The sequence below is a fragment of the Salmo trutta genome, chromosome 11 (assembly GCF_901001165.1).
Source record: "Salmo trutta chromosome 11, fSalTru1.1, whole genome shotgun sequence".
Classification (NCBI taxonomy): Eukaryota; Metazoa; Chordata; class Actinopteri; order Salmoniformes; family Salmonidae; genus Salmo; species Salmo trutta.
Window position 1 is genome coordinate 9,600,044 of NC_042967.1, and position 13,925 is coordinate 9,613,968.

The 13,925-nt window shown below is 42.4% G+C and overlaps 1 protein-coding gene across 1 annotated transcript in view; it reads right to left on the minus strand.

Moving 5' to 3' along the window:
* LOC115201997 (protein WWC2) overlaps window positions 1-10,380 on the minus strand; it is a 46,079-nt gene extending 35,699 nt beyond the window's left edge. Inside the window, exons 1-2 of the mRNA XM_029765857.1 lie at window positions 10,086-10,380; window positions 304-413 (exon numbers count right to left, since the gene is read on the minus strand). Coding sequence (XP_029621717.1) covers window positions 304-413; window positions 10,086-10,219 — 244 coding nt within the window. The 5' untranslated portion in view covers window positions 10,220-10,380. The remainder of the gene's footprint in view (window positions 1-303; window positions 414-10,085) is intronic.
* Window positions 10,381-13,925: the final 3,545 nt, after the last annotated feature.

Here is a 13,925-nt window from a genome sequence, read left to right on the forward strand (position 1 = left end):
TGAGAGTGTGAGTTGGAAGCAGATGTTACAGACACATAATTCAGAGAAAGAAAACCAAAAAAATCTACATCATTACAGTTTCTGCCATTCTACGAATTTCTCTGTGTTGTGTTTGAGAAATTGAAATCCAGTGTCGGAATACCCCAGCCAAAACATCTGAGGCGGAATCTTGGATGAAATAGCCTGGGGTCCTTTGTTTAGAATGGACAGATCAATGATTGCCCGGGTGGATTGCCCAGATGGTTTGGGCATAGACATAATGTTAATGAGTGGGGTAACACTGAGGTAAACCTGTCAACTTACTGTTGATGTGGTCGATGTAGTAGATGCCAATCTGAGGGTCGTATGAGGCCTCCCATCCCCACGGTAACTCGTCTCCCACACAGTCCGCAAATGACAGGGGCTTCGTCAACCTGAGAGAGAGAAACATACAGTATCTGTACACAGAAACACATGAAACGTAAAGCTAGTGCATATCGTAACCAATATATAAACTACATAAGGTGGTTCATTCATATAAAAAGACGAGTAAAAAGAAAAGCCATGAAGGAATCATCCATTACTACAAGGCTGGTTAGACTGTCTATAACTTGTCATAGTGACCTTAGAAACTAGAGTTCAGAAAGACAAGCCACTAAACAACAACAACACCACTGGAGCATCCAGCAGTAACAGTAACACATTCCTGAGGGACCAAAGTCTAAAACTGGGGTCGTGGTACCACTCACTCAGCCAAGGTCCCTTCTGTTACTGTGTGGCTGGCTGTAGGCTGGGGGAAGTCTGGCTAGACAGGGAGAGAGAAGGGACACTAAACCACTGTGCCTTCTATTTGGGATGCGTTGCCCAAGGACTGGCTGGGTGGCTGCCTGTACATTGTTCCCGCTCTCCTTTCCACTGGTAGTTTGTGTCACGTCCTGGCCGGTAAAAGGGGTTATTTGTCATTGTAGTTGGTCAGGGCGTGGCAGGGGGTGTTTGTTTTGTGTGGTTGGGTATTGTGGGTTTAGGTTCTAGTTTTATTTTTTCAATGTTTTTCTAGCTTTTCTAGTTCTATGTGAGTTTTGTCAATGACCTCCAATTAGAGGCAGCTGGTTGTTGTCTCTAATTGGAGGCCATATTTAGTTGTGTTTGTTTTCACTGGGTTTTGTGGGTGGTTGTTTCTAGTATAGTCTATGCACCTTACTGGACTGTTTTCGTCGTTTGTTTTGTATTGATTAAGCGTTTTCTTTAATAAATAAGAGGATGAGCACTTTACCCGCTGCGTTTTGGTCCCCCTTCAACGACGATCGTTACAGTTTGGATGACTTGGCCCATGTAGACAGTAGACGAGAGACAGCCAAGTTCACTGGCAGGGTCATGACAAGATGGGGGTGGAGAACGGGTGTAGGAGTGAGAGGGAGAGAGCGGTTTTGGAAGAATGTGTTGTATCTTTGAAACTCCAAAATCTGTTTGAGAAACTGGGACAGAGTCTATATTGGATAAGTCTAAGAATGTGGGCAATGGGTATTAACTTGCAGTTTAAGCCAAGCCAGCATGCCGCCCGGCGTACTTCACTGTGTTTATTCAGTGCACTCTCACTCTAAGACACACAAACGCTAATGCTAACAAACAGGTGCACACACACAGGCCATCTCTCCAGGCCTGGGCGGCTGTCAGTCTGGTATACACGCTCCCTCTCGGCTGTAAACGTAAAAAATTAGACAGGCGGTATTCCTGGTATGTCCCCTCGGCTGGGTCGACCGACTATTGCACTCCGTACACCACCGTCGACCTTTGAACTCAAGAAGCCAGTCTCTGGACTAGTCTGCTGTCCTCGCACTGTCCTACTATAGGTATTGGCCTACTATGACTATTATCTACAGTTATTACTATGCTACAAGTTTAGCATCAGAGTGGCTGTTTGAAAAGCTAAAAACCTCCACATTATCAGCAGACCAATCACTAACATCACACTGATCAAACCAACACTTTACTGTTTGGACACAGGCCCATCACCGAGAAATGTCCTCATACAAAACTCAGTGAGGTCAGCCGCGACACTAAGCAATGTCAAAATAGAGGCCGTACTGAAGTGACAGGATAGGCACCGCCCTGCTCCCTCTCCACTATTTAATTTATTTTATTTAACCTTTATTTAACGAGGCAAATCAGTTATGAACAAATTCTTATTTACAATGACGGCCTAGGAACAGTGGGTAAACTGCCTTGTTCAGGGGCAGAACGACAGATTTTTACCTTGTCAGCTCGGGGATTCGATCTAGCAACCTTTGTTACTGGCCCAACGCTCTAACCACTAGGCTACAGTTGAAGTCAGAAGTTTACATACACTTAGGTTGGAGTCATTAAAACTTGTTTTTCAACCACTCCACAAATTTCTTGTTAACGAACTATAGTTTTGGCAAGTCGGTTAGGACATCTACTTTGTGCATGACATGTATTTTTTCAAACAATTGTTTACAGACAGATTATTTCACTTATAATTCACTGTATCACAAGTTCAATGGGTCAGAAGTTTACATACACTAAGTTGACTGTGCCTTTAAACAACTTCGAAAATTCCAGAAAATTATGTCATGGCTTTAGAAGCTTCTGATAAAATTGACATCATTTGAGTCAATTGGAGGTGCACCTGTGGATGTATTTCAAGGCCTACCTTCAAACCTCTTTGCTTGACATCATGGGAAAATCAAAAGAAATTAGCCAAGACCTGAGTCTGGCTCATCCTTGGGAGCAATTTCCAAACGCCTGAAGGTATCATCTGTACAAACAATAGTATGCAAGTATAAACACCATAAGACCACGCAGCTGTCATACCGCTCAGGAAGGAGATGCGTTCTGTCTCCTAGAGATGAACGTACTTTGATGTTAAAAGTGAAAATCAATCCCAGAACAACAGCAAAGGACCTTGTGAAGATGCTGGAGGAAACAGGTGCAAAGTATCTATATCCACAGTAACACGAGTCCTATATCGACATAACCTGAAAGGCCGCTCAGCAAGGAAGAAGCCACTGCTCCAAAACCGCCATAAAAAAAGCCAGAATATGGTTTGCAACTGCACATGGGGACAAAGATTGTACTTTTTGGAGAAATGTCCTCTGGTCTGATGAGACAAAAATAGAACTGTTTGGCCATAATGACCATCATTATGTTTGGAAGAAAAAGGGGGAAGCTTGCAAGCCGAAGAACACCATCCCAACCGTGGCAGGGGTGGCAGCATCATGTTGTGGGGGTGCTTTGCTGCAGGAGGGACTGGTGCACTTCACAAAATAGATGGCATCATGAGGATGGAAAATTATGTGGATATATTGAAGCAACATCTCAAGACATCGGTCAGGAAGTTAAAGCTTAGTCGCAAATGGGTCTTCCAAATGGACAATGACCCCAAGTATACTTCCAAAGTTGTGGCAAAATGGCTTAAGGACAACAAAGTCAAGGTATTGGAGTGGCCATCACGACCTCAATCCTATAGAAAACTTGTGGGCAGAACTGAAAAAGCGTGTGCGAGCAAGGAGGCCTACAAACCTGACTCAGTTACACCAGCTCTGGGCCAGAATTCACCCAACCTATTGTGGGAAGCTTGTGGAAGGCTACCCGAAACGTTTGACCCAAGTTAAACAATTTAAAGGCAATGCTACCAAATACTAATTGAGTGTATGTAAACTTCTGACCCACTGGGAATGTGATGAGAGAAATAAAAGCTGAAATAAATAATTATCTACTATTATTCTGACATTTCACATTCTTAAAATAAAGTGGTGATCCTAACTGACCTAAGACAGGGAATTTTTACTAGGATTAAATGTCAGGAATTGTGAAAAACTGAGTTTAAATGTATTTGGCTAAGGTGCATGTAAACTTCCGACTTCAACTGTACCTGCCGCCTCAATAGTCACACTATGGCGTGACTATTGAGACATCTTCTGACAGGTAGTCTGCCCCTCAGTGTGTGTGTGTATGTGTGTGTACCACATTCCAGAAATGGATAACTCACTCACACCTTGGCTATCCACCCCACAATGAGATATCCTCACCTCACCCAACTGCCATGTTACACATTCTGTATCACCATACACACATCGTTGTGCTCTGAACCCGGATACACACGCATACACGCATGCACGCATGCACGCACGCACACACACAATGGCTAGCCCAACACGTCCATCAGCCCCATACATCACCTCTGGGCACCTCCTTCCCCTGCACAATAACCAAGACTGCTACAAATGTCCAAAAGAGAGAAAAGTGTTAATCTGGCCCTTCACACATCAAAGGACAAATCACTGAGGTTGCCAGCCACACAGTCAGCAGTGGGACACAAAGACCTGGACTGGAGCTTGTTGCTGTGGCTGAGATAAGATGTCTGACTGACTAGCACCTTTTGATGCGTCCCGACCAACAGAATAGGAGCCAAACATCACCACTACAGAGAGGAGTGGGTGTGCGAGTGTGTGAAGAGGAGGTATGTGAGGGAGAGATAAGAGGAAGACAACTGGAAAGGTGGGGTGGGATGATTGGATTGTACACTGTCGTCATGGTAATAATGATCCAAGGTCTCTAGGCCTATTTCTCACCGCAATGGTCGGCTGAGGGGACGTAAAGAGACTAAAAGAGACTCCCATTAGTCACTGTCTCTGACAGCATCTCCAGAACAGAACAGGCTGATTGTTGAATGGATGTGAGAAACAACCTGTAACCATCCTGACAATGGAAACCCCAAATGTGAGTTAGTGCTTCGTTTCTGGCCAAAGCTAATTTTGCACCTAAGCAATTAGCCTATCAGACCACCGCAAAACAAACTAGCTGCTACGTCTCCAGACAGGAGTGAAATTCACTTTCACACTAGAATGTTGACCCCTGTGTCAAGAGATGCTCTACGGAAGAGGTCAGTAACAGGCGTGCAGGCCTTTGTTCCAGCCCAGCACTAACACCTAATTCAACTGAACGTTACAACCTTGGTTAGCTGAATACAAGTGAAAACATACAGAGGCAGGCTACTAGATAGAGACACATTGAAAGCATTCAGCCTAGCCCCTAGGAATATGTTGGCCGGCCAGTGGAGGAGCAGGAAACCGTGGCCTGTGGACGGCCATGTGTGTCGCACATTACAGGACGCGGCCATGTTTTCTGGTCTCCAAGGCTACCACACGCTCTTGTTTTTGTCTCTCTACCCTCTTCCATCTATTCCCCCCTTCCTCTCTCTTCTCCCTCTCGTTCAGACTCAAGCACAGACGCCAGCAGCTGTGAAAAGCCACGATTTACATCACTTCCTTTATTATCGTTCTCCCCCTCCCCACCGTGCCAACAAAGTCATACAGAGCGCCAAAAAAATGAAGAAGAAAAAGGAGAGAGAGGGAAGACTTTTGTGGCAGAGGCCGTGCTTGTACAAATTCGCCCCAATTAAACGGGTCAAGCTCCAAACAGAGAGGGCCAAGAGAATTTGTGCGTGTGTGTCTGCATGTGTACGCACGCCTGTGTGTGCATGGGAGGGGAGAAACTTGGGCTGGAGTTTTATCTATGCCTCCTCTTCTGGAAATAAACATTTTTGGGGCTGGAGCAGTGAGGAGGGAGGCATTTACGTTCCTCTCTTTTCTGGGGGATTTAGACAGGGAGGGAGGGAGGGCTCAGGAATGTGGTGCAGCACTCTGACACGGCCTCTTTTTCTCAGCCACTCTCTCATAAATCCGAGATCTGGATGGCTGGGCCTTTCAGACGTCAGGGGGGAGGAGAGAGAAAGAATGAGGGAAAAAGATAGAGGAAGGAGGATGTCTGAGGGAGAGTTGAAAGTGAAATAGAAAAGGGGGGAGGCAGAGGGGGAAGAGTGAGAGGGGGAGTGAGAAAGAAGAGAAGGATGGACAGCGAGAGAGATTGAAATAATTTGTCAACCATATTGTAGAACTTACATTGTTTGCACAACGTTAAATCACTCCTGTCAGTTAGGCCTCGGCCAATGAAGCTCGTTTAAATGTGAATTTGAGAGGCGAGGGAAAGCAAGGGAGAAAGGTGGAAAAAAAGAGAGGGATTCCTTTTTCCTGCCAAAAATGTGTATTCCTCCACTGGCCAGCCAGGGTCCCCTCTGCTTGACTGAACATAACAGGTCTAGTCCCTGGCCTGACTGTAACCATGGGGATGAGAGGGGATGACGTGCAGGTGAAGCATGAGACAGTCTTGGCGCGGCTTGTCGGAGTGCTATGCTAAAGGTGGGAGGGTCCACTTGGATTCCAAGTACAACACACACACCAAAATCTTTTCAAAACGCATCCTTTTGGGATGAATCGGGGGATATTGCGTTGGCAGGGTCCGTGCTCTCCAACTTTACTTCATAATGCCAGAGTACAGGGGCGGATCATTTATAAATATGAAACACCTGTTGCTATCTGGCAATGGGACTTTTCCCAGTTCCCATACACGAATCCATCTTATGATGAAAAGTTCCATCCCATGTCAATGGAGAATCATTTATGGACAAATTATACGGATGAAGTGAGTTATTCTTTGTGGCACCCTATGCATGTTTCTGTTCCATCAATCCATCACTTCAATGGTTATTATGATGCACTGAACCTGTACCTCGCAACCAAACAAAACAATATGATGGCAACATTCACCAAATCATTGAACATTTCAGCAAAATGCATCAAGTCGCCTTCCTTGCGTTTCCAAGCTGTCAACAAGCGTCCGCAATTAACACCATTAAGTGCATAGGCCTACAGCGGCATTGGATTACCACCAGCCACTAGTGGTGTGGAGGGTTGATACAGCTACACATCACAATATTCTTTTTGGATGATATTATATTATTTGACTCCAAGCCGTCTGTACCTGTAGCTTGTTTTCCATCTTCTTTTTAAATTGTGAACCGACATGTTTTCAGCACTTTTATTTCCCTGACTGATCAAAACTCATTTTCTCATGGTCTCTCTTGTCTCTCTGCAGCAGACATACAGTGAGCAACACGTTTGAAACATCAAAACTAAATCACAGAATCGAATCATAGTACATATAGAATCGCAATACATATCTTATCGTCATCTAACTATCCTGATAATATCGTATTTTGAGATCCCTGGCAATTCCCAGCCCTACAAGCCAGACAGCACAATCTCTCCTGGGCCCATACTCATATAGTCTCAGAGTAGGACTACTGATCTAGGAACAGGTCCACTCTGTCTATGTAATCTTATTGATTATGATCTAAAAGGCTAAACTGATCCTAGTTCATCACTGCTACCCTGAGAAGATTTTTGAATACAGGCCCTGAACTAGCTTTGTGACAGACAGAATGCCTAGAAAGAAATAGCATATCAGGCTGAAATAACGAGGGAGTAATAATAATAATAATAATAATTTATTTAAACTTGTGTACCGCTTTTCGTTAAAGTAAAGAATCTCAAAGTGCAGGCCGGATGAGCAAGCTGATCCTAGATCTGTGCCTACCGGCAACTTCTCTCCTGAACAGGACGGTGAGGTGTAGCAGAGGTGGAAAGAGCAGGGCACGCTGCCAAAGCTACGGCCGCAGGTAACACAGAGGATATATTAGTCAGGCGAACCCTCTTATCACAGTACACGCTATCTTTATAACCGTTATATTCTTCACAACAATGTATCGACAGACAATACAGGGCCAGTACCAATAGTAGCCTAATAGTAGACCTACATATCCCCATGGGTCAAATCTGTTTTTACAATATATGATTTCTTCCCCTCAACATATCACGGCAAGGTCCTTAGGGTCGTTTCTGAGCCTGGGCCAAGATTGAGATTGTGAAAAGGGGTTGAGTATGATTCCCTTCCACCCTGAGACGTCATCTTAGCATTCTTGCCGATTAACACCATTCTAGAATTAGAGGTATTAGCCTATCGTTCTAGGAGGTTCATACCATTCTAGAATGTGTCGAATCTAGACGCAGTTCAGGTGGAGGGAGGGAACCGTGGATCATGATGATTTGGCTGGTTTCTAAGTGGGAGCAACTTGATGAATATCATTCACAATGCCTGGCGGTGTTGGTGGTGGTCTCATAGGAATGGCTGGAATGCCACCTATTATAAGCTAGCAGTTTCTAACAGTATAAGGCATTAAGACACACTATAGAAGCATTTGGCTTCAATTATACCCTCGCTCGTTTAGCTTAGGGGGGTCTGAGTGAGCGCAGACTGGAACATCCGTTTTCAGCACACGGTGTCACATGGCCTTCTCTTCAGACTCTTTAGGTTTCAATCAGCAACACACATCTAACATACGTATGATGAGGCGTCAATATGACAACAATATAGGACTACTGTTGCCATTGATATGAAGCAAATTGAATGAAATAATAGAACTTAGGCTAATGACTAGAATTGTTCAGTCATTGAGCACTTTAATCAAGCGACCCATGTTCTATCTATGCATGACTCGACACTGTAACGTACAACTAAATTAGCATTAACGAATCTCACATTTCCATAGGGCAGCTAGGCATCATCCTTCCATTAGGGCTGGACTTTCTGACCAATTATCCTCATAATTAGAGCTTAATGGTTTGTCATAAGTGGCTTGTGTCGTGTGGTGAACCAAGTGTAATAAAACCCTGGTAAGAAAGACCTCAATTGAATTAAGTGTGCGTGTCAATACCAGCTAATGTACAGAATTAGCCTATTATTGAAAGCAATGGGCTGTTAGGTTTCTTCCTCCCCATGAAATTAGCCTATAATAATATGCCAATCAAATATGCTACAGTTTAAGATGATTGTGTTTTGCATGTTAAATGTTTTTTATTTCTCCAATACCAAGGCACAGCATATCAGTGATTAGTGAGCTAGAGCAGACCTGCTCATAGGAGGCAACATACATCTGCACCGGAGGCCTTCACTTCTCCAGAGGAAATGTTTTATTTTATTTAACCTTTGTTTAACTGGGCAAGTCATTTAAGAACAAATTCTTATTTTTCAATGACTGCCTACCCCGGCCAACGCTGGGCCAATTGTGCGCCGCACTATGGGACTCCCAATCACGGCCGGTTGTGATACAATGGAATCGAACCAGGGTCTGTAGTGACGCCTCTAGCACTGAGATACGGTGCCTTAGACCGCTGCGCCACTCGGGAGCCCATACATTTGGGGGATCTCAGATGCTCAGTTTACCATCTTTTTCATGGCAATTTAATCAATCATTTACAAAAGCCAAAACGATAACTTAGGGAAGCTGGAGCTTAAAAAAAAAAAGTGGCATAGATTCTTATCAGGGTCCTTTCAGAGAGTGCAGGGGACTCAGCTTTCTTCCCTAGTGTTTGTGCTTAGCATTTTAATTGCCTTTTCATAGATAGTAAGTACAGCCATCTGTAATGAAATAGCTTATTTTACTGTAATAACTTTAGTATTTATTTTATTTTGTACATATTTGCTTCTCTGGGAGAATGGGTGTAACGTTATAGCTTATTTTACTGTAATAACTTTAGTATTGCTTTTATTTTTGTACCTATTTGCTTCTCTGATCAAATGCAATCATACGCAGTAGAAGTTCTAGAAACTCAGCAACAACAGAGCTCACGAGTTTGCTGTAGTTGCATAAAATGAGCACGTTGGTTTGATAGCTTTCTAGCTCCTAATAATGTTGCTAGCTACGTTAGCCAGCTATGACTTGTTGAATCCTAATTGAAATGATGAAACTAGCTAACGTTAGCATCGCAAGGAATTTATTCCAAACCAAGGCATGAGAAAGTTAGCTATCCAGTTAGCAAACTATAGCTAGCTGCTAGCAACATCCGGCATAGCCAGCTAAAATTCAATTTCTCTAAACTATGCAACTAGCTATCAGTTATCAGTTTTTGCAATAGCTAGATATGCTCAAATGACACGTTCTGCACGTTCTTGCAATGACATTAGCTATGCTAGCTAACTTAGCAAAGGCGTGTTGATAGTTTCACACTATAAAAATACAACTAGTTACTGTAACAGTTAACAGTTAACGTTACTGGTCAAGGCATTTGCTTGTGCGAACCCCTTTTGTGTCGTTACGTAAAAGTGTGTATAAATTGTTTATAAACTGTTTACAAACGCTGCCCGTGTCAACTTCGCCAAATTTCGCAAACAGCCGCTCTCTTGCTTACCTGTCCCTCGGGTCTATCCAACTTGTTTGTTTAGTGTTGTGGTCGATATAAAACACTTTGCCGTCAAAGTCCCTTGCTTCTTCCCAGCCGTCGGGTAACGGCAGCTGGCCATTCCCCTTTCTAGGCATGTTCATCTTCTAAAAGTTCCGCCATAAGTACGGTAAAAACTCTAGTGGAATACTAAAAAGCGACGAAAAACTCAGTAAAGATCCATGTTTTGCCTTTGCCTGCCCTCCATCTTGGGTTCCTAGCTGAACACATAGGCCGGGACAGACCGGGACAGACAGACTTGACTCCGTTCCCAGCCAACGGTGCATTAGCATATCATTAGCATAAATCTATTTGCATGCACATTCCTGAGTGTTGCATTCCTGCGGCTTAACCCTTTCCAAGACATCACCAGTGGAATATGTGTGTTGTCAAGACAACTTGTTATACTGGTCCCATCGAAGTATTTGGTCCCATCCCCACGGTCCCATTCCCCATTCCAGACAAGCGGGACACATTTACACCGCCGCGTTAAATAGTTTTGTTATCGGCCGCTGTTGCTCTATGCAAGAACTGGGAGAAAAATATGCACCATTGCAAAATACAAAATATAGGCAGGTAGGATGATGGGACAGTGACAGGGATAAAATATGATATGTCCCCAGATAATTCAATATCTACATAAACATGGCGAAATAATTATTGAACGTAATAATAGAGAAAGTTTAACAACACTGCATAACTTTAAAGGGACAATCTGTGATTGCTGTAATACAAAAACATATATTTTATTGGTGTTTATATTGAACTGTCATTGTGATACGAATAAGGGTTACTCCATTAGGGTGTGGTGCCTCAACTTTTTGTAAAGGGCATCCTATAAGCCTATAGGCCTATACACTGGGTGTACAAAACATTATGAACACCTGCTCTTTCCATGACATAAACTGACCAGGTCAATATTAGGAAGGTGTTTCTTAATGTTTTGTACACTCAGTGTATATCAGTGTTATAGCATATGTTATAGAATTATATTTTCTATTTCTGACTGTTATGGGTGAATCAGTGCATATTTCAGCTTTGTAAATAGGCCTGACGGATAGGCAACACGTGATTATCTAGAGACCTGCTGATTCTCACGCATATATCAATAATAAAAGTAATAGACTAACAGCATTGTTTTTGTGGCTAGTGAAATAATCACATTGCTCTTCTCTCCTGCGGTTAAACATCAGCTGTAATCCTGCAAGGCATTATGAAGTCACACTACAGGGTACAAGACATTGCCTTGAGTGAACTCTGGGCCAGGGGGGAAAACACCAGTTTTATTCATACAATTTCAATTGCTTGTCTGTTCTCTTTGGGCTAGGATGCAATTTGACACATTTTCTGTACAAATAATTGGAAAAGGTTTATCTCCCCTTCAAAAGGAACTATAGTGAGACAATCTATTTCTAGGAATACACAGACTGTGGATGTTTTTTTTTTTTTCTCAAACTTTTCCCAACCATTCTCAACCAATTGTTACCTTTTTGTTAACTTCTGTCCATGGCAATATGAATCCTTTTTACTTTATGAGAGAACCTTTGATCCCCCTGTAGGTGGGCCTTTTCAGAATAAAATTTCATTCTCTGATCAAAGCTGGGATATGCCTTTATCTCAGAGTCCGTGTGATGTAATTTTCAGATGTGAGGTGCACGGCGCCTTTCTCTTTCCTTTCCTCTCCTCATCTCATCAGCCTCGCAGGCTGCTCATTCAGACCAGGGAGGAGACGGAGAGGGCAGTCAGGTCAGAAGGGCAGAGCTGGAAATATTGTTGAAATTCAAGGGAGCAATGGAGTAATACAGAGAGGTAGATAGAGAGACAGGCAGAAGGGAGGAGAATAGATGGAAGACGGGTCAGTGTAGGGCAGGGCCGGAGTTATTGTTGATATGACATTCAAGAGAGGACATGAACAATAGAGAAGTTGAGAGACAGGTAGAGACAGAGCGGGAGGAGAGGAGATGGATGAGAGGTCCCAGTGGGCAAAAACTGTTTGAATCAATGTTGTTTCAACGTAATTTGTCAACGTATTGCGACTTGGAATCTATGTGGATAATACATTGGATTTGCAAAAGGTCATCAATGTTATCTGTTGTTTTGAGGGTGAAATGTCAACCACAGAATTACACCATCATGGTAATCTCAATTATAGACAAACCCTTATATAATATGTTGAATTTGTACCTTTGAAATAGTGTTAGATCTTCAATGTTATATCCACAATCATAAAAAAACTATAGGCTGGGCAGCACCTCCTACTGGAGAGTTCATCTATCTACAGCTATCCATTTGGTCTCCCATCCAGGGTTTTAACCAGTCCTGCTTAACTTTGATATTTGTCACTGACTACTACCATTGTGCAGTCATGAGAATTATTATTGAGAGAGCTCTTCATAACTAAATAGATTCACTGTTGCTATCGAAGTCATTCCAAAGGGTAGGCTTAATAGAGCAAATGAAATCTAACCATAGTCTATAAGTCATTTAGGCCTATGTAACATTTGCGAAGTCATCAACGGCTATTGTTTCAAATCAACCCAGGGTTCAACTAAAAATAGACAATACATATAGAGAGGCCAAGCTTTGGTTGATGTCAAATGTAATCTTAACTTGCCTATTAACTTGTTAACAAATTACATGTTGGATTCACGTCTCCAACGAAACCAAAACTAAAAGTTAAAGAATAGGATTAATCCTGTGGTTCAGATGGAACTATCAAATCATTAGATACATCTCCTTTAATGTTGATATTTGGTAGTGTTATCAACAAAACACAATTCGATAGGACTTGTAATACAGTACACAGTCTAAAGTTAAGGCTATCTTACAAACTAATGTAACAGTTTTTGATTAAACCTTAAAATGAGTAACTAAACCATGGCCACATTTTGAGGTTACTGTAACTATAAAAGTCTTATTATGTAATCATAGAAAGTATGTATGTTCAAGACAGCATGCAAAGGTCGCAGGTCTGTGGAGATCTTCACAGGATAAATATCTGTCACAGAATCTCGAACAGCATTGATCACTTGCAAATGTACTTTCAATGTATTCTCAACTACAATCCAGGTCATTTGGTTGTGGTATTAGATGAAGCGCAGTGATAAGACAATAAGTTGTATAAATGCAAAATATCTGACATTGTTTTCCCATTTGAACTTTGTTGTGCTTTTAAATTGTTGAGAGTGCGGTGACAACACATTTAGACGACAACTAAGTAAAAAATCGGACATTGTTTTTCAATTGGAATTTGGTTGTACTTTTAGATAGTTGAAAGCATAGTGATAAGACATTGGGAATTCAACAAACTTATGGCAGTCTTTTTGAGGGGGTGAATAAAGACTCATTGATCAACGTCTCAACCAAAAATGTCCACGTTAAAATGACGTGGTGAGAATAGTGGGGTGGTAAATAAGACAGGAAGTTTGATAGATGTTGAAAGCAATAAATAGATCAAGAAGAGTTGGAGAAGAAAGAGGGAGGAAGAGAGAATAGCTCAGGAAAGGGTGCCATTTCTGCAGTGCTGCTGACTATGCAATATGATGAAATAAATAATTCTCACATCGCTGCGGGTAAACATCTTTGTCTTTTTGTTTTTTCCGACTATCTCCAAACTCAATTTGGTAGATCGGGGACATTCCTGACCTTTTGATCAGATTTTCTGAACGGGCAGGAATCAAATTAGTAGAAAACCAGAACCTTCTACTTTCCTTCCATATCGTCTATCACATTTGATGAATGCCAGTGGATGCTCCTGAGAGGAGGATGGCTCATTCCAGCCATTATTATGAGCTGTCCTCCCCTCGCCAG